The sequence below is a fragment of the Convolutriloba macropyga genome, chromosome 10 (assembly GCF_964194025.1).
Source record: "Convolutriloba macropyga chromosome 10, txConMacr16.3, whole genome shotgun sequence".
In the NCBI taxonomy this organism is placed as follows: domain Eukaryota; kingdom Metazoa; phylum Xenacoelomorpha; order Acoela; family Convolutidae; genus Convolutriloba; species Convolutriloba macropyga.
The window spans coordinates 50,436,091-50,461,032 of record NC_134477.1 but is presented as its reverse complement, the minus strand read 5'-3'; the positions used below and the strand labels follow the sequence as shown (position 1 = coordinate 50,461,032).

General features: G+C 34.7%; 2 protein-coding genes across 4 annotated transcripts in view; both read left to right on the top strand.

Moving 5' to 3' along the window:
* Positions 1–24,942, top strand: part of LOC142348656 (large ribosomal subunit protein mL54-like) — a 285,508-nt gene that overhangs the window by 197,095 nt on the left and 63,471 nt on the right. The gene's annotated exons all lie outside the window — the stretch shown is intronic.
* LOC142348187 (uncharacterized) overlaps positions 9,270–24,942 on the top strand; it is a 55,351-nt gene continuing 39,678 nt past the window's right edge. Inside the window, exons 1-4 of one of the 2 annotated variants that reach the window (XM_075399431.1) lie at positions 9,270–10,282; positions 14,661–14,898; positions 19,007–19,202; positions 24,568–24,746. In XM_075399431.1, coding sequence (XP_075255546.1) covers positions 10,178–10,282; positions 14,661–14,898; positions 19,007–19,202; positions 24,568–24,746 — 718 coding nt within the window. In that variant the 5' untranslated portion in view covers positions 9,270–10,177. Of the gene's footprint in view, positions 10,283–14,660; positions 14,914–19,006; positions 19,203–24,567; positions 24,747–24,942 lie in introns of both variants that reach the window. The other variant, XM_075399430.1, reaches the window with a different exon arrangement.

The window sequence follows — 24,942 nt, the reverse complement described above, 5'->3', positions numbered from 1 at the left end:
GGAAGACAGCTTTAAAGGTCACTAATCTTTAAGCGCTCATGAATCTTCGGAAAAACGGAATTCAAAAAATTATATTTGAAATGCTACGATCGACAGGCTTTGATGATACTTTGATACTTTATTGAAAACTCTGTACGATGAATATGTCAATCGGCAAAAATTGAAAATTCTTATCAAAAGATGATTTTTACTTTGATACTTTACTGAAAACTCTGTACGATGAATATGTCGATCGGCAAAAATTGAAAATTTTAATCAAAAGATGAGTATAAATATATACGCTTATTAATTAACAGTGAACTAAGGTTGAGCTGCTGTGTAGAAGATTAAATAATTTTTTCCGTGAGCAAGAAAAGACTTGAAATAGACTTGTTTAATAATGGAAATAGTTTAAACAGTTATTTTGTTACTGAATTTTAATGTGTTTTTGAGCAAAAAGGAACGACCGTGGTGTGCGAACGTGATTCGGAACAATAATCAATCTCATCGCGCTTCTTTCCTCAATATTATCAGTGATGCATTGTCCGGTAGGGGCCGGAAAACCACATTTAGGTTCATATTGAAACGAATTCCTGATTTTCCTTTTGGCCGAAAAATTTATTCCTTTTGCCGAGAGAATTTATTCTGCTCATTTCAACTTTTTGTAATTGTTTTTGCTGAAAAAAATATTTAAAAGCATGAGCCTTTGAGCCGGTTTCATAATCATGTAGCTGTCTTTTTTCCCCTTCCGCTCTTAAAAACTACCTCACCTTGAAGTTTGTGGGTGAATTTATTCCTTTCATCCTGATCCACCTGCATGGTCTTAGTTTCCCTGATTTGCAAGTGTCAGTTGAAGGGCAGAAAAGTTGAGCAATCTTTTTGCCGACTACGTAAATCTAGTTCTTGTTCCTGTTTAAAAGCGGTCCTGGATAATGCAGGCTCGAACTGAGGCTCGTTTTTTAATTTGAAAGTAAAGGCTGCAAATTTATGTTGTTAACCTAAGCGCGCGTTAATTTGTTTGGCGGGTACTAATAGTAGTAGTAATTAACGCTTTAAAATATGCATTCGATATGCGGGATTAATTATCTGTTCATTTCTAGCAGCTCTAATGCTACTGCTTGCCCCGATTTTTATTAGAAAAAAAAAGAGAGAAAAACATACTGCATCGTAAATAATTTTAACACAAAAAGAATTGGCTTTTATTAGAAGTTTTGTATCAACAGTTAACAGAAATTTATATCTTTGATGTCAGTTGGAGCTTTGGCAAAGGCAGCCCAGTTTTAGTTGGAGTTAGATGGATGGACTGTGCGATGCTGTTGGAGGTGAGAGGGAGCTGCCCAGATGTATAAAGGCTATAAGGTTGGTCGTATGTAAAAGTGATAGCAGACGGCGATAGAGTTCGATCCGTACAAAAAGAATCACAAAGGGCGATATACATGTTATAATAACACGAACTTTTAAAAAGGCGATATGCAGGTCGAAAATTTCATCTCAAGTGACACAAGAAGGCGGAAACAAAAGATGGGTAGAGTGAAAAATGTTTTTGCTCAATTACCGCTATGGAAAGAATTCTGATGGCTGTATTATGGGTTTTTCCGCGTTAACTTCTTTGTGTTTTCTTGAAATTCAAAATTCTCTTTTTCACAATTTAGCGCTTAAACATTTTAAGTAAGCTTTTTATTTTGAACATCCAGCCTTTGATATGTAACGTGATTTCGAAGTGATGGCTGAGGTGATAGAATTGATTTTTTTAAATACCTTGTTCTTGTGTTTTAGGTTACTGTTATTCGTCTTTTGAAGTTGTTTCATAAGGACATATTGACGTCTCCAGTAATCGCCGCTGGTGGTGTTTTGTTTTTTATTACTTTCCTGTTTTAGAATCTGGAATTTTTATGCAATTCTTGCAGTTCTGTTTCTTTGTCGACGAGCTGTTGCCTAAAACGGTTTCTCGGTTATCAATGTTCCCCTTGACATTTCGCCGTGATGGCCCTCTGAAGAGGGAATTGTGGTTATCGCATCGTAAGGTACGTTATTAAAAATATCCAGCTGATGATTTCTGATTTTTGTGTATATATGGTTCTTGATCTCAATTCTTTATCCTCCGCGCGTTAGTTCGCTCTTTAAGCAGAATTGTTTCACAAGAAGTAGCTCACTAGTTTTCATAAAGCAATCTTTTTTTGTCGTATCCTTTCTCACATTCATACTTTCCGAAATCGTGAATTTATTGTAGTTTGTACTGAGGGCGTATTTGTTCCGTTAGAAGATAAACTATATTGGCCATTTTCCGGAATTTTTTTGCATGTTAGTTTTTGAGAATTGGTTTTAGGCTTTTACTATTTACTTTTCTGTTATCCCTAGGGTCTTACTGGCTGGAGGTTGAGGAAGATGTCCATTGTGAGTTTATGGGCGCAGAAAGAGGAGCTGATTTTTTTAGTTGTTCATTCCAAATTTGAAGTGGGTGTGTTTGCTGTTGACGATTGTTCGTGCGGACGGTAGGTTGTTCATGTAGAGGACTGTTTCATGTTGGCGATTTGATGATGGGGAGTTGTGATTAGCACACTTTGAAGTGTTGATTTGCTGGTCATTGTGCTGTATGGGATCTTAGAATGTTTTGATTTTTTGCCCGTGTCTTGGGTTACAAATGTCAATTTAAGAGCAGAGAAATTGAGCAGTCTTTGCAGTGCCTAGATGAATCTAGATCTTGTTCCAGTTTAAGAGTGGTCCTATAAAATCCAGGCCTAAACTGAGACGTTTAATAATTAGAAAGTAAAGGCTCAATTGTTAATATATTGTTTGCCTAAGTTCGCGTTAATTTGTTTGGTGGTTGCTAAAAGTAGTGGTAATTATTGCTTTAAAGTATGCGGTTGATATGTGGGATTAATTATCCGTTCATTTCTAGCAGTTCTTATACTACAGCTCTCCCCTATTTTTAACAGAAAAAAGAAGAAAACTTGCTGCATCGTGTATAATTTTTTTGACCATTAAAGAATCGGCTATTCGTTAAAGTTTTGTATTAACAGTTCACAGAAGTTTTTGTTGATGTCAGTTAGCTTTGGTGAATGCAGCCCAGTTTTACTATACGTTGGGTACATGGACTGTTCGATGCTGTTGAAGATGAGACGAAGCTGTCCGGGTGTATAAAGGAAAACGCAAAAGGCTATCAGGTTGGTCGTGTATAAATGATCGCAAATGGAGTTCGATGCGTGCAAAAAAAATCGCTAAAGGCGATAAACGTTTTTTAATAAAAAGTGAATTGCAAAGGGAGATATGCAGGTCAAAGTTTTTTTTTATCTCAAGCCTACTTAAAGGTGGTCTTTAAAGGTGGAAGGAATGAAAATGTTTCTTGCTGCAATACTTCTATTGAGTGAATTCTGGTGGGGCTTCGGACTGCACTTTTCCCGTCGTCGACTACATTGACCACTTCCACAGTTTTTTCTTCTGTTGGTATACTTAATACCTGAACTGATAGGATGGTGCTGTTTCCTTTAACAGTTGTCAAATTTTTGGTCGTCTTGCTGCTGATGGGTGAGGTGATTGGCTGAGGTGATTTTGAGATGTTTTTGCTCTACTACCTTGTTCATCTGTTTTAGGTTACTGTCATCGCTCTTCTGAAGTTGTTTACAAGGACATACTCTTGTCTCCAGTAATCGTCGCTTGTGGTTTTTGGTTTTTCATTACTTTCCATTTTTAGATTTGCGAATTTTATCTGCAGTTCTGTCTTTTGTCGAAGAGCTCTCGCTTAAAACGATTAAAATTTGTTTATTTCGCCTGTATCATGAGTTGCAAATATCAATTTACGAGCAGGGCAATTGAGCAGTCTACGTAAATTTAAAACGTGTTCTAGATCTGAAGTGGGTCGGAACAACTAAGTGTTAGTAAGGAATAACTGTGATAACCCTCTTATCTTGCTTGTTTTTATCTAAGATGCTATTCCGGTGCTCCGGCTAAGTGCTAAGCTATTCGAAGAACGATTTGTTCGCGCATTTCGTTTCTAATAAAGGCTTTTCAATGCTGAGTGCTATTCCGAGCGCGAGTGCTCTAAAAACGTTGTTTCCTGCTCAATGATTGCTATACAAGTTTTTTTTAAAATAATTGAGCTGCAGAGATAGATGGTGATAAACATCATACATCAAAGACATGCTATTATTATTTTTACTATTAATTGTCATTTTTTATTTAAATTTTTTTGTTGAGAAATGTAATTGCATATGAAATAATCCAACGAAATGCTTGAACATTTAGAAATAAAACGCCTTGTCAGATAGATAACCTAATATTATACCAAATAAACCAAAATCACCAAATTTTAATTAAACTTTTTCTGGATAAAAAATTACCATCATATGTTAACGCATCAGAATTAATTCGATGATAGCAACATATAAGTATCATGTGTGTAAGAATAACATCCTCATTCCCCATTTTAAGGTTCACATTGTTTACGTGCTCTTACTGAAACAATTTATTTTTCCTCTCATGAAGTGTACTTTTTATCCATTTTCTTCCTAGCTGTTTTCAAATGATCGAATCTCATGCCACCTTTTATGTTGATATTTTCGTTGAAGTTGGTGCAAAAAATTTCAATCTATTTGCAAGGAGTGCTATCTAGATAAAAGTAATTTATTTGCAAAAGAGTAATGAATCGCTTAATAACTGATTGCCTTTAAAAGGCTGTTTTCATTTTCCGATCGATTGAAAGCCAAATTATCAATTGTTGCTGAAATATAATTGTTGGTGCCAACTACCGAAATTTAAATTATAGTCTTCCCAAGTTTAGCCCCCTATTAAGGAGACCGATCCCTACAATAATATTACGAGACTGATCAAATTGAGACTATTACTTACAAGCCTGATTTGTCATAATATCCAGACCGTATTTTATGGGGGCTGTAATTGGAAAGAACAGGCAACATGTTGATCTTTTAAGGAACGCCATAGTTCGTGGGTAAAAGAACATCTTGAGTTTCTTACGTTGAAGCAAATTTTTATTGTTTATACAAAAATTGCTGATGATATGAGCTAATAGACTATTAATTTGATGCGATAATCAACTGTAGATTAATTTATATTAATAGATTTAATTTAACCGTTGAATGGTGTACAATAATGCAATTGGTCCCAGCTTAGTTTTAATTTACTGCTACTCTTCCGTACTTTTCATGGCTATATGACTTTTTATACACATCGCCCAACGAACCAATACATAGGATTTAGGTTCCACTTTATGAGATAGTAAGTAGAGCTTCTTGTTAGTCTATGTCAAGCTTATCTAATGCACAATTTATACTAGATTGCTCGGATCTTTTCAAAAATCCCCCTCCCCTGCTACCTGGTAGAAAATTCCCTCCCTTCTGTGCTAGACAGCCGAATATTAGTTTAAGCGCAATTTGCGGACCGCTGTTCACGGCCATGACTCTCATGCCCTCTGGGATGTAATCCGGAAATCGCGGGTCGCTTATCGCGGCGAAACGCACCCACCAACCTGCCAGTTGGAAATTCTTTTTGCTTTGTATTCCAATTCGGCTAATTAACATAGCAAGGCGTATTTTATTCCTTTAAGTTTAACATAGTATGCGCATACGTGGAAAGTTATTGATCGTCTCTGGTTGGTTAATAAATCGCCCACTTAAAATCTATTCATGAATAGACCTCCCTTTTGCGAGGGGAGATTTTTGAAAACATCTGATTGTTCTCTCTAAGCTTGTCACCATTTGGCATCGCAAATCTTGTGATCAATTTTTAGTTAGCTCTATCAATAACTCAGCTGTAGTTTGAATAAGATAAATGTTGATTTCAAAATCAGCTTAATGAAGCGCGAGATTTTTGTATTTGTGAGAACGGAACGGTTCTCATTCTAAATTTTCAAATTAAATACGTCAAAATTGGAGTAACGTTTAACAGACCAATCAAGACTATCAAATTTAGTATGGTTTTCAGAATAGCAGCAAAGCTATTGAGCGAATAACGACTTCTTGTTTGTGTTTTTTCCGAAATAATTGCTTCATTGGTTGTCCTTGAGAAGTATTAACAATTACCTTTTCGCTTTGTAGAATATATCTCTCCCATGATGCTGTCTGTTGATATTTTGAGCAACTCTGAATGTTACAAATGTAGATGGCCAGAATAGGTTTTCTTGTTTTGAAAGTCATTGTTTAATTGCTCTTAGACAAAGTTTGTAGCAATTATATTTGTCCTGAGGTCTTTTTCATGCGTTTTTTTCTGCTTGACAGATTTTTCGTCCGACCCGTTTAACTTTTCGTCCTCATAAACGGGAAAAACCGTTCTTTTTGTCCTCATAAGCGGTAAAGCCCGGAGGGCATTGAGTGGCTGAGCGGCTCTTGCAGAGCCCTGTGCCTTGCTAGTCTCTATGTATGCGATTCACCGAAACTTTGAGGAGACAAATTTATGATTTGAAGGGCTGTAGTTAATCTCGACCCCCTTCCCCCTAAGTCCCGCCCCCACCACCACCACTAACCCGTCACTACCACCCCCTCCCCCATAACTCCCGTCCATCATCCTCCAGCTGGCGATGCACCCCCTCCTAATGCTAGCATCCCTAAGCCCCAGTTGGGTACTGCCGAAGCCAACCGCGCCGGTGGTTTGAGAGCATTGCGCCTGACATTAGTCGATTATGTTTAGATCCTGTTATTTTGGTTTGGCTTTATTTAATGTCTTGGGTAAAATTCCTTTCAAACAAATCTTGTTGGTCGTGTTGTTCGCTTCAAGCTTTTAAGCGCATCTAACCCCATGAGACTAGCCTACTTTGGCTTGAGCTTCTAGCTATTACCAAAGTCAACCCGTTGCCAGTCGTTTGCGGCCAAGTCGTCCGACATTAGTTGGTTGTTTTCTTAGTTTGATTCTTATTTTACATTAATAATTAATACATTAGTTTAATTCGGAAAGTATAGACTAGTTGCTTTTTAGTGAAGTCATTGGTCAGGAAATTAAACGAGCCACTTTTTTTCATAACCATAATAATCAAATTAACCATGAAAAAAATCTATCCATATTGAGCTTTTCCTCCAAGTTTTTACTTTTTCTCAGCTAATTGTACCCGATAATTTGTTTTAGTGGCTATTTCGATTGATCTCTTTTTTTGTTCCTCTCTAGCGAAGTTTTTCTCTTTTTTAATAGCCGCACAGCGATAACTGGGGTTATTATTGGCCTTCTCTTGGTTTTTACAATTCAAAGCATTTGAATTGTATTGGGGCGCTGTCTTTTTGAAAAGATCTGTTCACACATTTTCATGATTTTTGAAGTTAATTTGGAGTAGTGATTTTGGTCTCGCCGAAACAGGAAGTGGAGCGCAAAAGTGAGTGGTCTTGAGGCGTGAATTATTTTCGCTCTAGTTTTAAAGTAGAGTTACAAAACGGTGTTTAAGAGAGAAAACAAAAATTCGCTTTCTCGCTACTGGTTTTTTGTTCACATGCCTCAATTTGACTTTGATTTTTTACTCTTTTTTTCAATTTTTTGGATCGCATTTGTTTCTGATTGGTTTTCCCAATCCATTCGTAATTCATTCTGGGCCTCTATTTTTTATTTGAACCAAATATCTATTTCTCGCTAGTCTTTTTTTTCACATGCGGCATTTTGACATTGATTTACTGTTTTTTTTTTATTTTTTATCTGATTTTCTTTAGAAGTTTCAAATTCACTCATGGTCTGTTCTAGGTCCGGTTTTTTGTTGCGTCAATGAAAACTCTGTGAATTGTTCGTCAGGACTTGTCTTGCTATGTTTTTTTATTTCGTCGTCGCGATTTTTGTTACGACCATATGACGTCACAACCACTTCTAATCTGCTATCTGCTTTTTGTTCATTCGTTCATGCAATTTCAACTGAAGTGCGTGCGTGACGTCGTTTTTGGCTCTTAGTGGAGCGAGTTTTTTAGGTTAAATGGGTGTGTGTCACTCTTAATGAAGGTTATTAGAGAGCAGCTAATAGAGGCAGCAAAAACTTGTACAGATTTTTAATCAAAATAAAACATATCAGCCTTCAATGAAAAGACGAATTTTTTGTCCTGTCTTTTTTACTGTTTATTTTGAGACTGCAGATCTACCAAGCTATTGCGGCTATTTTCTGGCAATCTGCCAGCTATATTGTGAAAATTTACTCTGAGTTTTTTGTTTGCATAGGAAGTACTATATAAAAGAGAAAATTGTTAAGTTAATTGTGTCTTCCGTTAGATTTTTTGGCTCAACTTTGTTGTCAGCGAAGACGCTCCTGTTTTGAACTCAACCATAGCCGTTCAGAGCAAAATTACAAAAAAAATCTTTTTAGGTATCAGCTTGTTGATGCCGGAAAATTGCTCCTTTTTCGTGCCATGCCTTTCATTAATTTCTGGAACATGGAAATATTTTTGCAGTAATCTGTGTGTTATTACGACTCTACGAGTAGAATTGGTATTCTGTAGCTTTTTAGCTAAGATTCTTCATGGCTATAATTTTTTGTACATTGGTTCTGGAAGCTTTGGTGCTTTCTTGTGTGTGTTCTTGGGTGTTTCTAGTATGCAGTAGTTCTATCCTCTGGTACTCTGTAATTTACAAGGCGTAAAGGTCGTTTTGTATTGAGAAGTTTTATCCTCTCAACAAACACATATACTGCACAGCCCGCGCCCGGTACTCCTTGCCACCAACTCCCTCAACTGCCCCCATTGCCAGTAAGTACAACTCGCCAAAGCTGGATTGCAAAGTAGTTGTGAGAGGACTGGACCACGAAATCAGAATTAGACAAAAAAAACTAATCAGGCCTTGAGGTGGCTATAGCTTGTTGTTTCTAGAGCAAAAATAACTGCCATTCTGCAAAAATTGACGGTTCAGAAATGGACCAGGCCTTACAATGAATTTAAATAGTAAAGTGGGGGTTTAGATTTTTCGTAAAGTATGAGAGGGTTTTCTTCTGAGGAGAATACTCCTGATAACTGTAATTCCGGATTAATTCAAAAACTATATTTAGAATTATGTTAGAAGCTCTTTCATTTTGGTATGAGACATGTAAAAAATTGTCTCGCTTCAAGACAAAATGCAACGATTATCTATCATAAAATTATGCAGATTTGTATAACCAAACCATTACTGTTAAACTATAATAAACTTATAATGGTTTTTGTCTTATTAACTAGTGTAGTGATCTTTAGTTTGGTGCGTTGTTTTGCAGATTGCATTTATTTTTAACTGAGATTGGCATTTTCTCTTAAGCTTTCTTTTCGTAAAGGTATATGCATTAAAATTCTCCGATTCCCTAATATTCCACAATGTACGACCTCTGTATTAAGATACGTTTCGTGGAATAAAAACGGACCATTTTGGTAGATAGGGGCTGGCGTACAATGTTATATTGTATTTTCTGAGATGTCAATTAAGCTAATTAAAGAAATGAGAGAAAAGGACAAGCCATATAAATTTTGTACTTTTTTCAATATTTATTTGGTGTTTTTTCAAAGACAATAAAGAAGCAAAACAGTGTGAAATGTTTACTTTACAGTGAATAGGGATTGTGAATTAGCCTGCGACTTCTGCTTACAAATTTGTCCCTTTTCCATAGATTACTTTATAAAGCGAACAACTAATTCAGAAGACTATTTCACTGCACTCCCACGTACTTTTTATTTTTCCTTATACATTTCCTCTTTTTTTCAACCTTTTATACGTCAACGGAGATAGAGAAAAGCTTTTTAAAAAAGTAATACGACATTTGTGTTGCATTGACGTTCAAGTTCTTTTCAGATTACGGCTTGAAAGCAATTAGCTGAAAATGTGCTAGCTATTCTGTGTTCAGTGATGAAAACTTTATTTGACATTAAGGTGTTGAATACTGGGTACTGTTTCTTCTATGTCAAAAAGAAAAATGCTATGAACGTTTGAGTGGACGTTTGTTGTTTGAGTTGCCTCCAAACATGTTGATATCTTTCACCTGTTTAAATCATTCCAAATTTTACTGCTGGTTATCTTGTAACTATATCATTCATATCGTATGTTAAATTGAATCAAGTTATGTTAATTTAAATGAATTATCATTATCAACTTTGTTTCCACACAGCATAATTTTTGAGTGGTTTGTGTGATAACAAAAGCAGATATAAATGGTTCCATCGTTTTTGTTATTGAATGATTGTCGCGTTTTGAGTTACAGTGTACCGTTATTTTGGGTGAACAGTTATTTTGGAACCGTTTATTTGGAATTACCGTGAGGCTGTTATACATGTCGATGTATCCAGATTATGGTAAGAATGACAGTGTTTTGGACAGGAATGGAGCTGAAGTATGTGAGATGTTAACGGCCAATTACAACTCAGGCAACTTTGAGGTAATAATAATCATAATAATGAGGCTTTACCACTTTAGCAAACACAATTTCTAATTAATTAATCTTTGTATTTTTTACCCTTCTTACGTTTTCGCTCCAAACTGACTAATTTACTTGTACTGAAAAATCAATTGTATTGCGCAAGTTACACGCGTACTTGATACGTAATAAATACGCCCAAACGAAAGATACTATCTATATAAATCATGTTGTTCTTTTTTAACAGATTGAAGAGAAGATAAATTTGTGCTGCTCTTCTAACTGAAATCGACATTTTGTTATCCATGAATTTGAGGCAGTTAATTTAAAATAGAACAAATTTCTTAAGAAATCTTGAAAAAAAAGTCTCAGAATTTTTTTATGACAGAAATTTGAGTAGAATGAGACTAACCACTCGCACATTCACGAATATTCGTACGGTCACCAAAATATCACCTCAAATGTGATCTACAAAAATTTTTATTGAAGTTTTAAGTAGTAGAACTTTTCGTGAGAACTATACCAAGTGTTTCTAACTGCCGAGTAAAGCTAGCAAAATGTTTGCTTGATTTTCTAAGTAGCACAAATATCCTTTATATCCCTACATTTGGGAGTATAGATTGTAATTCGATTCAGTACACGAATGAAGAAACTTTGCCTTTGTTCAAATGTACGTTAAACAAGATGCCTCCATTGTTTTTATTTTGTCTCAGTAAATGGATCTTTCAACAATTGCCCCCCTTGGTACTTAGTCTAGAATCCCCCCTTTCTGTGCTATACTTTACTACAATATTAGTTCGCCTACAGTTTTGAAAGCCGAATTTTAGTTTATGCGCAATTGCGGATAGCTGTTCACGGCCATGCCTCTCATGCGCTCTGGGATGTAATCTCGAAATCGAGGGTCGGTTTTCGCCGCGAAGTACACCCTCCGCCCCGCCAGCCGGAAATTCTTCTTGCTTTGTATTTCAATTCGACTAATAAACATAGCTCGGCGCTTTTTATTCAGTTTAACACAGTATGCGCATGCGTGGAAAGTTATTAGTCGTCTCTGATTGGTTAATAAATCGGTCGCTTAAATTCTATTGAAGAATAGCCCCCCTTTTGCAAATCTATTGTTTTGCCCCCCAGCTTATTGGGCTTATATTTTTTACCCCCAGGGGCACGTGCTATTTTTTACATAGCAATGTGCTATATAACAACATATAATTTGTAACTGGGGGGCGTAAAATTCTGGGAGGTATTTAAATATTGTCTTAAGAAAATATATATATTTTTGGAAAACATAAAACTGAATGAGTCACCGAAAAGTTTAGAAACTCAAATTTGTACATAACAGAACTGAAAGTTAAATAGAGCTGCAACCACATTGACTTTTGGCAATCAAAATTGATCGCAATTACCATTAAAATCTCTTCACTTAGAAATTATGAAAGAGACTGAGGACAACCAGCAGCTGCATGTGCTGAAATCCAAATATCTAAATTTAAGAAAAAACAAGGAGGCACGGTAATGTGCTTTTGCACTCAATGTTCCGACCCCGCTAATCCGCGTTTTTGACTAAATGGTTACCAAATGAGGAAGAGATAGAAAAACCTTCAAAAATTCACATATTGTTCAACAAACCACTAAATGAAAAAATATTGCCGCGTTAGAGGGATGATAGAAATTCACGATAATGAGACTAGGAGACAAGACAAACGTAGAAGTCCAATGAAACGAACACTAATTGCACTCGAATTTCGATGCCTATATTTAGATGGTGGAAGCAAATAACAAAATCAATTTGGCATCAGGTAACGCCTAATTACCAAAAAGACATGAGAGCTGTCCTTAATGAGAGTTCGTAACAATTCAAAAAGGCTACGGTAAAAAAGTTCAAAAATAAGTTTCAGTTTTTGAAAACCATTATCTACGTTATTAAAACCATTAGGTATCAACTGAACTCGTTAAAGAGGTTCATTTATACCTGGTGATTTATTATTGAGCAGGCCGTTTCAAACTGTTATAATAAGACTCTTGAGGACGCAATTCACATTTATATTTATCCAGATTTTGTCATGCAAATACAAAAAAGGCATACTTTCAAAATAGTTCAAAAATAAGTTTCGATTTTTGAAAACCATTATCTAAGTGATTGAAACCTTTAGGTATCAACTGAACTCGTTAAAGAAGTTCATTCATACCTCGGGATTTATTATTGAGCAGGCCATTGAAGACTGGTATTATAAAACTCTTATGGACGCAATTCATATTTATATTTATCTAGATTTTGTCATGCAAATACAAAAAGATCAAAAAAGGCATAATTTCTTTAAAAATAGTTCAAAAGTAAGTTTCAATTTTTGAAAACCATTATCTAAGTGATTAAAACCATTAGGTATCAACAGAACTCAAAAAAGGTTCATTCATACCTCGTGATTTATCGTAAAGCAGGCCCTTGAAAACTGTTATTATAAAAAAAGGTTCATTTATACCTCGTGATATATAATGGACCAGGCTGTTGAAAACTGTTATCATAAAACTCTTAAGGATGCAATTCATTTTTATTTTAATCCGAATTTTGTCATCCAAATACAAAAAGATTGAAGAAGGCATACTTTCTTTAACAAATCAATTGAATTAACAAGAAGTTGGCGTGGTGTCATAGCACAAACGATAATATATTCCTCCCTGAGAAGGTTAAATAGATTCAATAATTCAATCTTTGAACGCCAATGGGACCTCCTCATTGAAAGACGATACGACAAGCTTTTACAGTGACTGAGCTACCTATGGACAGAAAGAATATAATAAATCAATTGATTTTTTCAAAACGAGTTTTTTTGAGAAGTCTTAAGAAGCATAAGCTTTCAACATAAACAATAAGTGCATAAATTGCAATTCCCTAGGAATCCAATTGGGTTCTTTATTAGTCATTATAGGTAATAAAAATAAATAGACTAGAAATAAAAATAAATACGGACAGAACAGAAAGTTTTAAAAACTTTTTTTCCGAAACAAAAGTATTATAAAAACCAATAAAAAACTTTAACTAAGACTTTAACTAAGTGAAGAAGACAAAAATATTAAATATTGACCGTTATAGAAAACTCATAAAAATTCTTAAGAAAACAAATAGTCTCAGCCATAAAGACATCAGTCGAAAGACATGACCAACAGAAAAATAAATATTTGGTTCAGTAAAAAAGTTGCTGATACCTATCGACAATGAGACTAAGTTAGATGTTGCCAAACTCAAAAGGGAAGATCCAAAAATCTCCTGTCTGTTTTTTATAAATATTTCATCTGAAAGTCATTAAAACCATTAGCTATATGAAATTAATGAGTTGGTTAATTCAAGCATTCGAAAGAAGTCATTGAGATCTTTCATAATCGAGGATGTTTTGAGCGACTGAAAAAAGAATAACTAACATAGGTGAAGTTTAAAATTTCTGATAAATTTTGCTGGCGAACGATTTCGGTGCCGTCAAAACCACAAGATATTGACCAAAGACGTTGAATAGTCTACGTTGCGCATTCTGTTGTTCTTTAGACGTCAATTGGACATGTCGCTAATGTGATACATTGTCGAGCAGAATGTTGAACCTCAAAAATGGCAAACATGCAAAAATCACAACGTTCTTTTAAGGAACTCGTAGAACCAGAGGCAATAATCTATTAAAACCTTTAGCTAATTCTCAAATGCTAATATACTATGTTTATTGGAGCTCATTTTAATGTAAATAAGACTGGCGTTAATTGAGCCTGGATTTGAAATCATTTTCGTCAGTCATCGAAAAGTCAGTCGAAAAATGAAAAAATGTTTTGAAAAAAAAATTGCCTCAATACAATCGGAACAGTTCTTGATTATAAGAGTCGGCAATGAGAATAAAACTAGATCTGATGTAGTTGCGCGCCAAACTAAACACCTAATTGTACCAGATATTTGCGAACTAGATAGTTTTTTTGTCCTCTGTGTTATTTTATTCTCACTGTTTTTATCAAAAAATTTTTTCCGGTGATGAATAGTCTGAATTTATTCAATATAACATGATTTATTTGGATAATTTTAACATCAAACGAAGAAGAAAATCCTGAGTTTTCCTTTGTCCACATTTTTCTGTTCCTTTTCGCGTTTAATTGTGCCTTAAATGTTTTGCTCACTATCAAAGGCTCACGTTTCCGTAAATTTTTAAATTTCGAATTAATAGCTACTTTTCTCGCCGTATTTCTGCTTGTCGGGTTACGAACGATTTCTTGAGTTTACTCTTTTTCTGCGTCAATTGATTGAACATCTTTTTGCCCACAATAACTAAGTCTTCTCACCGTGGCAAACAGGGAACAACTTATAGTTCTCATTAATATGAGGCTGTAAACAGTTCCTTTCTGAGCATTAGCTGTGAGTGACAATTTGCTTCAGTTTTCTACAAATGGGACTGCTTTCGGCACTTGCGCGTGGCAGGACAACCAGCGGGCGTATTCAGAGAGAATGCGAGACGATGAGGTCATGATAGTGCCTATGAGGAGAATGGAGAGAGGTCAAGGAGCCAGTGTTATTGTGGACAACGAGATGTACAATGCTGCTTCTTCAGTATTTACACGTTCTACTTCTCGACATGTGTCAAACATGCACGTTTCTGGCAGTGAAGCTATTACTGGTGATTTGTATATAGGTATTCAATTATGTAATTGTTAATTAACGAAGCAAATGAGGCCTCATTTTATACTGTATAGAACTGTTCATCAAAACTTGAGCCATAATTTTGATATTGTTCGCACGTCTTTTGAACAAAATTTCAGGATCTTGAAGATAGCGTTCCCTTTTTTGATGCGACAACACTTTTTTCGAGGGATTCTCTGCAGGATGTGTGCTATCATGTTAATGCGATCGGGCATTGACAAAAAAATGTTGTCCAGTTGATTACTTTTTCGGTGAGCTGTAATCTGAGCGCGCTGATAGTGATGTTGTATTCGTTTTTGCATATTCAAAAAGAAATTTTTGCTAGGAGTGTTATTTTGTTCTGCACGTGAGGTCTGCTGAACAAAAATTGCTCTAAGACTTGTTACAGAAACTGATCTTCACAATTTACGTTATTAGCTTTAATTAATTTTTATTCAGTTTATAGCTATTCCCCCCTTTTGGATGCCTTTAGTTGCTTTTTTGTTCAGGTTAGGTCTTTTATATTTAAGGTTTTTTCTGCTAGTGGTTTGTGAAAATTTCTTCGGTCTCTCAGGAATGAATTAGATAAACTTTGCAGATTTCAATATTCAAATTTTTTTCAATGGGTATTCTTTAATTCTTCCCGTTTTCTGTTTATTGGAAACACTATGTTAAACTACTGTTGGCTTTCATTGTTCTGAAAAGAAAACAACCATCCTTTAGATTTTGTTTTGCATGTAGTTTTTGAGTTGCCTGTAAATTATAGAACGAGCTGTGAGAATAAAGGATTTTTTAATGGATACAGAACTGCTTCGGAAGTTTTCGTTTTGCATTGGATTTCGTCTGTGAGTATTTTTGAAGCATATTCTGATCTCGCTTGCTGTTCTTGGTTTCTTTCCTTTTTGTTCTTTCGTTTTTGATTTATTTCAGTTTTTCGAATTACTTCTGATTTATGCGTCTGAATTTAATAAATTTTTTGCCGGTTCTTTTATTTGAAAGTTTTTATTGAAGTTCGTTCATTTTGTTGCACAGTTTTTGTTATATTGTCTTCAACATCTCCTTGGGACATAAGATTTGAGGTTCGAGGTGGCAGAAATTGTGAATATTAACAACTGAAATCTTGTCATTGATTTTTGCACGTTTTTAACATGTTATTTAGGGTCAATTTTTTAATCTTTCTTTGCTGAAGAAAATTAAGAATTGACGTTTTATGTGACAGATTGTAGTTTTAGTGCGTTATTATAGTTGATTCAATAATCTCTGGCTTGTTTCAGATTTTTTTGACTATGTTATGCTCGACATCGTCCTTTTGTACTTTGTTTTATTTTTCATTCCGTAAACTAAAATAGCAATGAAGTTTCAATGAATAGCAATAAACCCATTGAAGGAGCACAATTAAAGATTAATATCAAAGTCGGTCTTTAAGCGAGCAATATGAAGCTGCTTGATTTGCTGCTAATATTCATATTTTCAGCCATTTTCAAAATGTAAATTGTTACAGGTTTTTCCCATATATCATTAGTAGCTTTCTTCTTGAAGGTTAAAAACGTTTGCTCACCTCCTTGTTGAACAAGTGTTTTTTAATAGCGCAAAGCGATAGCTGAGTCTATCATTGGCCTTCTATTGTTTTTTTATGTCGTCGACAAGATTTTTTATTAGGACCATATGACGTCAAAATCTCATAAAATCTGCTTTTTGTTCAATCTCTCATGCAATTTCAACCGAATTGCTTGCGTGACGTCGTTTTCCACTCTTAGTAAACTCGGAACAATGAAGTTTATAAAGTCATGTTTAATAGCAGCAAAGCGATAGCTGGGGCTATTATTGGCCTTCTCTTGGTTTTTTATTTCATCGTCAGGATTTTTGTTACGACCATTTTTGTTCATTCGTACATGCAATTTCTACTGATTTGCATGCGTGACCGGCATTTTGCAATCCTAGTGGAGCGAGTTTTTTGTTCATTCGCGTGATTAAATTTTTGGTCACACGCGACTTACAGCTCACTCTCAAAATTGACTTCCTCACTCTGCAATTAATTTTTTTAGTTTGATTCAATAAGATAAGGTCAAGTGAGTGCGTGTAACTCTAATTGAAGGGTATTTGAGGGCAACTAATAGAGGCAGCAGTAAGTTAAACAGATTTTTATTGAAAATATAACATCTCAGCATTTAAAAGAAAGAACTTCAGATCTACGAAGATATTGCGTTTTTTCTGTCAATCTGCCAGCTATGGTATAATGGACACCGAAAAAACCTTTTTAAGCCATTTTTAGTTTTCATTTGTTGAGAGGACTACGTTTAAAAGTGCTGACACAATCTCATTAACCTAAAGCGAAGGGCATCCGATATCCTATCAGGCAGATTGATCTGGATTTAAGAATTGAGGACGGCTTTTTTGCTACTTTCGCTAATAACATTCGTCCTTTTGTGTTTATCGTCCTTTTTTAATTCGCGTAGAATAATTTTGTCATTCTTTGATTTGAAGCTTTTTTTATATTGAAGTGGTTTTAAATTATAATGCATAGACCAAAAATTGCCGCGGAGAAGCTTTTTGTCTGGCAAAACTAAAATTTTTCTGAAATTCTTTTTATTATTGTGTTGATTCCATTTTTTCATTTGAGCTACTTAAAATTTCCGCCGTGTAGTGGTTTTCATGCTGTTTTAAGAAAAATTTCTTCCAGGTGTTAGGGAAATAATGTGTTGGATATTTTTTATTGGAAAATAGTTGAATGATTTTATTTCCTTCGATTATTGATATGTTAAAGTCTACAATTATCATTTAATGCTTGCGTCACTAATGTTGTTTGACCGCGGTGTTTATAATTTTTTTCTCTGTAATAATTCGTCAGTTTTTTGAAACTTATGGTAAAGTTGTTCAATAAAACTTTTCTTTCCATTTCCCAGCAGCTCTTAATGTCAACGTTTGAAGAGTTTTTCAAAGAACATTTTTCACTGCTCCTTTTTGTTGTAAGTTGATGACTGAATGCAAATCAAAGTATTTGTTATAGATATTTAACGTCTTGTTTTTTTATATGCTATAGATTCTGGGTTTAATCTACATTAACATTCCTGTGGCACATGATTATGGAACAATTGTTTCGATCAGAGTAATCCCTCGAGTTCTTTTGCAAAATTTTCAGTAGAACGTTTTTGCACTTTTTCGTTTACAATTCTCGTGTGAACTTTTTACTCTTGAATTCTGTTTGATTGAAATTGCTTGCTGTCATTTAGAAGTAAACTGTCACTAAAGCAAAACTGATGGTAATATAGGAATGTGCCAGGCCCTGCTAGTCGAGTGGTTAATGTGTCGTTCTATTATGCAGGAGATTAAGTGTTCGATCCACTAAAATTTACATAAATAAAATTTATTTATGCTAAACCCCCTCTGAATTATTTCGCCTCGCCAGTTTTTCGAGCAATTTTCCTCATTAGTCGGTTGATGTTTTCTTTTTGGTATTGTAGTTAATTTTGATATTGGATTTTGAAACCAGTATTGTGTTTGAGAATTCTTGATGGTCAAAATAGTTTTGTAAAAAACTATCTGCTTGCCTTTATGTGCATAATTCCTTTTTGTTATCACTAGTAAGGTTGAAGGTTTAGCTCAACAACTTTAAAGGATGTAGGTTCGGTGAGTGGCATGGTTTCATGCCTAATTTTGTTTTTGAGAACCTCATATTGAACAGCTAATTTTGAGTTCGTTCTTTTGAAATATCTTTTTTCATATAGCTGTTAAACTTTTCTATCGTAGTTTATAAGTGTTTCTCTCCTCGATACTTATTTTCCGACAAATCTTGAGTTTAGTTGCAATTTGTTTCGATGCAATTTCTAGAAGTTTGTTTTTTATTGGCTTAACTGCAAATTTGTCAGTCTTGTTGTCAGTCTTTGCCTGGTTGCTTGAGCGTATTGAGAGTTCAAAAGGAAAATGTGTTGATTGTTTTGATCGAAGAGTGAGGTTTTTTTGTAATTAAATTAATTTTTTTCATGGTTTACAAAAATAGTTTCTTTCCATAAATTGGCTGGACTTGAATTGCTCAGGCTTGTCACATGCATCGGAAACATGATTAGGAACCAAAAAAAATATCGAAGAAAATTCGTCTTTTTGTTTAGTCGCTGATGAATCGCCTCCAGATATTCCATGTTCAGCAGCAGAATTCTCAACTTCTGACATGTCATCTAATATTAGTTACGCCTCCTCCGTTGCCTCTTGTGGTGGAGGTGAGAAACGTGCTGGAAGTGTGTCTGGATATAGTGCCAGTATTACTGCAGGGTACCTGTGTCCAATATGTGGAGATGTTTCTTCTGGGTAAGCCCAAATTTGGTGCATTGTTTTTTGTTTGCATCTGCCTCCTTTAATCCTCATCATAATGATTTTTAGAGCACTCAGTTTGTGTGCTCAGAATTGCTTCCATTTGAGTTCCAAGTTTGGCAAATTATTTTATCTCATAACTAAACATTCATAATTGTAAAAAATAGTTTTGTTCAAGTATCTGATATGATCTCTGGTTTAAAAAAAATTAATTTCAATTAATAGAAAGTGCAAAATGAATAGTGACATTCAAATACATCAATGGAGGAGAAAGACAACGAGGCTAGTTTTTGTGTCTTCCCTCGAGTTTTATCATCAGATAATGATAAACAAAAATTACCATTAGCATGAACATATAATAACTTGTTAAATATCTCTGGATCATTGTTTTTAAATTGATTGTTATGAGATTCTGGGGTAGACTTTATGAACTTTACATGAGGCTTCGGCACCGCAAGGGCCTCTTGATTTTTAAATGGTACTATGATTTCTGAAAGAGAACAAACATTGATTCCACAAATTTACTAATGGAGCATTTTTTTTGCTAAAGTGGGTGATATTGGAAAAAATTTAGCTTTACCAAAAGCATATTTGGCAAATTTTGTTTTTGGCATGCATTCCTTAGTTATTAATTGCTCTCAAACGAAGTTTGTGGCAATTATATTAGTCCTGTCGTTCTTTTTTGATGCGATTTTTTGCTTCACCGATTTTTCGTCTGGCCCATTTGACTTTTCGTCCTATGGGCCCGGTCACCCATATGGGCCCGGTCACCCCCGCGCTCACCTCGCGTCCCTTCAATTAAGCTAAAGCTAGCCTGACTAAACCATGGCGAGCTACTGACGAAGCCAACCCCTCGCCGGTTGTTTGAGAGCAATTCGCCCGACGTTTATTCTATGGCAATTTTTGGCCATTTAAAACAGTTGACTTCATAGATCGAAATCAGCGCTAATTGCCCCGTTTGTTTTTACCGTTTTGTTTTCGCAAAAATCTAAGTTAATTTTTGTTTTTTTAAATGTTTGCTTTGACCGTAGGATTTGTTTTAGATTTACCTTTTGTAACAACACAAAAATTTAATTTTCAACATTTTGAACTGTTTTGTGTGATTTTATTGTGAACGTTAACGATAAGAGTATTTTGTTGAAATCCAATGTACAATCACTCTTGTCCTCAGTCATGTTGATAACTCTGCGATTCTCATCAGTCAATCTGCATCAATCTGATGACCTCACTCAAAAAGTTATTAAGTTTGGCCGTGAAAGCTTGTTTTAATAGAAATAAAAATAATAGTTCTCCGGATCTTAAACTAAAATACAAAATTTTTAATCCATCAAATAATTTTCAGACCAGAGGTTAGTTTTCCTTTTTTTAAACATAATTTCGAAAATACTCCCAAGTATTTCACAACTAACTGAACCTCCCCAAAGTTTCGAAGGAGGTTTGTTAATTGTCAATCCCTTACCCACTCACAATTTTAAATACAGGGCACCTCTGGTGAGTGATGAAATTGGAATACTACTACCACTAAGAGATGCTATTGCCCTGAAATGCATTTCTAAAACATCTAAGACATTTTCGTGCATGTTTTGGTATAATCCTTGGTTTTATTAGCTCTTCTTTATGCAGGTTGCTTCCCGTCAAAGTCTGTATGCGTATCTTATGTCTGATTATGCCTAAAGTATTGAAAGTAAACAGTAAAAGATTTCTAATTAATAGATCCTTATGTTGATTGGATGCTATAAGAAGCGTTTATTCATTTTTTTTGAATGCGCAAAAGGCGTTTATTTGTTGTTAATTGATATGGTAAGCTGTTGCCGCTATCACGCATTTTATAAGAAAATTTCTAGGCCCCCGAACTGTCTGGTTTGATCTTAATGCATTGTAGGTGGTTTATTTGTCGGTTAGATAAAGTAGAAAACGCACTCGAGCTATATTTTTATACATTCAGACCCAAAATTACACGCCAGTAAAGAATTGCAAACTAATAAACAGGAAAGGAAACTATCTTCACAAAACACCATAGAAAATATGACGCAGGCTTTTTTGTCTTTTTAGCAGAGACTCATTAGATAGAGTGTTGAATGTTACCTATTCTTATTATGGGTCTGAAATTACTTCATTGACTCTAAATTGATGATACCGTTTAAACGTGAATGGAAAGAATTGGATTAAATTTTTAGACGTGACTTTGCCATAATAACTAAGTCGGCAAAATATATTAAGGTGATAAGTATTGATGCCAAAATTTATTAAGTGTGCGTATGTACAGCGGCTAAGTATAAGTAATAATTTGAAGTGTTTTATGCATTGAATGAACTTTAAAGAAAGGGCGTATTTAATTACTTTTTTTTGAAAAAGTGTCATTTTTTGTAGTTTTCTAGTATAGGTTTTTTGAGGGCATCCCAGACCAATATATGTGGAGTTATTTCAAAGCGGTGTGCGCCTAGAGTTAATCTAACAAAAAAGCTTTTTTATGAAATGGTGATTTTGAAATAAAGAATATAACGCCACACTTTCTGCCTTCTGGCAATTCTTGCCCATCTTTGATGGTCTTGCGGGTTTTGTCCCTTTTTGCTGTTTTTCACCACTCATTTAAAATGACTTTTAATTTGTCCATTTTTCATCACTCATTTAAAATGGCCTTTAAATGGTGTCATGAGTGAATTTTGATGTCGGTCAATGAATCTGTACGTTTGCTCATGCAAATTGAGAAAAATTCAAAAAATAATTTAGGTATAGAACGGATCTGCGCTAATTTTTCAAATTCTTCGCTAAAATTCCTGTTTTGAGTCATTTCTAGTCCACATGAGAAACTGTTTTAGCACCAATGTTCGGAATCGAGCCCATTTCCACTTAGCCTCTTGAAAAGTTTGAGTGAAATGGTTTGTTTAAAACATTGTCAACTTGAGGAGTTTTTGATTGCTTGAACAAAATTTGAAGTCCTTTTTTAAATGTGGGTCTTTTGTAGGCAAAACTTTGTATGTTGACCGTTTTTGCGTTTAACTTCTAGAACATTCTTTTGATTTCGTGTCTTGAGTGACTTTTTAAGAGTTGACTTCTTGAATTTCGCTTGATCTATTTTGCTGTCATTCATAATTATGCGTTCTAATTGTATGTAATTTGTTTTGGTTTCAAATTGTAATTTTTGCAAATTCTTACACCCTATTGAGTTTCAAATGCCAAATGAAGATATCTTTTTATCCCTAATTTTGAGGCCCGCAAGTTTGGTATTTCTTATCGTTTATCTGGCATTTGATCAAGTTGCTAGTGGCACTTCTAATGGGTTTTTGTGAGATCTAATTGTATGTAATTTGTTTTGGGTTAAGATTGTATTTCTTGTAAAATCTTCAACCCCATTGATTTTCAAAAGCCTAATGAAGCTTACTTTTTATCCTGATTTTTGTGTCCACAAAATACTTTTTGGGTTATTATTTCATAGCATTTGTTTGGGGTTTTCTCAAGTTGTTTATTTTAATCAAACTCCCCCACGAGGAATCCAACGACTTTTAAACCACCTGAGCTCTATCTTTAATAGTTGTTTGCTAAGTCTGTTTGTTTGTTCGATAGCATGTGTTATTGAATGTACAAAACTTTTTTGTAACCAAGGAAGACAGAAGGCCAGGTGTATTCATTTTTCGTTTAGTTGCCTTACCTTGCAGGAATTGTTTTTACTATGTAACGAATTTTGTTTAACATTTATTTGTTCGACCTACTGCAGCCTTTATTAATGTTTTGCGCAAAACCGAGTTTACTTTTAAAATCTATCTCTCATTGTAATTATCTATCTCTCATTCTATCTCTCATTGTAAGTAAAATGTGTTTAAATAGTATGTGCCCCGAGATAGGTGATTGGACCTCTAGATTGGCAGGCTTGAAAGTTTAGACATTAGAAAAATAAGACAAATATTTATGCGTTCTAATTGTATGTAATTTGTTTTGGTTTCAAATTGTAATTTTTGCAAATTCTTACACCCTATTGAGTTTCAAACGCCAAATGAAGTTATCTATTTATCCGTAATTTTGTGGCCCGCTAGTTTGGTATTTATTTCTTATCGTTTATCTGGCACTTTCTCAATTTGCTTCTGGCGCTTTTATTGGATTTTTGTGAGATCTTATTGTATGTAATTTGTTTTGGATTAAAATTGTTTTTTTTTGTAAAATCTTCAACCCCATTGATTTTCAAAAGCCTAATGAATCTTACTTTTTATCCCGATTTTTATGTCTCCAAAGTTACTTTTTTGGTTATTGTTTCATAGCCTTTGCTTGGGGTTTTCTCAAGTTGTTTAGTTTAATCAAACCCCCCATAAGGATTCCAACGACTTCTACACCAGCTGAGCTCCATCTTAAATAGTTTTTTTTTGCGAAACCTGTTTCAGTTTGTTCAATAGCTTTTGTTATTGAAGAGCGAAAACTCTTTTTGTAACCAAATAAGACAGAAGGCCAGGTCTATTCATTTTTCGTTTCGTTGCATTAAAATGCAGTGTTTTTTTACTATGTATTGAATGTTGTTCAAATTTTGTATTCGACCTACTGTAGCCTTCTTTAATGTTTTGCGCAAATTTCAGTTTACTTTCAAAGTATACTTTCATTCTCTTATTGTAATTAAAATGCATTTAATTGGTAAGTGCCCCGAGACAGGTGATTAGACATATAGGATGGCAGGCTCTAAAGTTTAGACAGTAGGAAATTAAGACAAGTAGTACGAAAGCAATGACTTCAGTTCATAAAAGGCCACGAAACGAAAAAGCGAGCTTTCTGGATGTTACTACTAGAAGTGGAATTTTGCTTTTCTACGGATTTTCTTTATTTGATAAACCAAGTTTTCTTATGACTTGAACCTATTTTCTTTCAAACATTGACTTCTTTTGAACGTTGACTTCTATTCTAGAACGTTGACTTATGTTTTGGAACATTGGATTTTAACAATAGCTTATTTTCTGACCTAGTAATAAAAATCTGCTTGTAATATTCAAGGTCGAGAGGTAATTTTAGGAATTTTTCTTTCCAGTACCTCCACCACCTCAGCCCTACCCATCCCTGCCTACCTACTCACCCATCCACCCACCCACCTATCTAGCAATTCGCCCGACGTTAGTTGGTTATGATGAATAATTTTAAAATGTCTCAGGCAATTAAGCGTTATAAAATTGCTATAATCGTTTTAATTCTGCCTCGCATCTACATTTGATTTCCAAAAAAAGTTAAGTTTTTAAACTGAAATTTATTGAAATCTGTTATATCTTTTAAAATTATTATTGTATCTCTTAAAATCTATTATACTCCTTGACCTTTGTAATTTTTTGTTATTGCTAGCTAAGCCTTTTTATTGATTCAGCTATTAGAGCTAGTTTTTTTTCATTTTTAGGCATCACTATGGGATTGATTGCTGTGAAAGCTGTAAGGGATTCTTCCGCCGAGTGGTTCAACAGAAACAGAGCTATCAGTGCAAGTTCAGTGGCAACTGTGAGATCACAAAAGAGACGAGACGCAACTGTGCTGCGTGTAGATATCACAGATGTGTACAGCTAGGAATGTTGACAACATGTACGTTTGTGGCCCCACAATAGGAGTAATTGATGGATGAGACTAACAAATCCTAAGCAGTGACGCTAAAATGATAACTTGAATCCCACGTAGCTTAAAAAAGTTGATAAAATTTTTACTGTTTTTCTTCAAAGACCCCATATAAATAGAACTAGAGTCTATGAACTCCCTCCCCCATTACCATAATTGATAATTC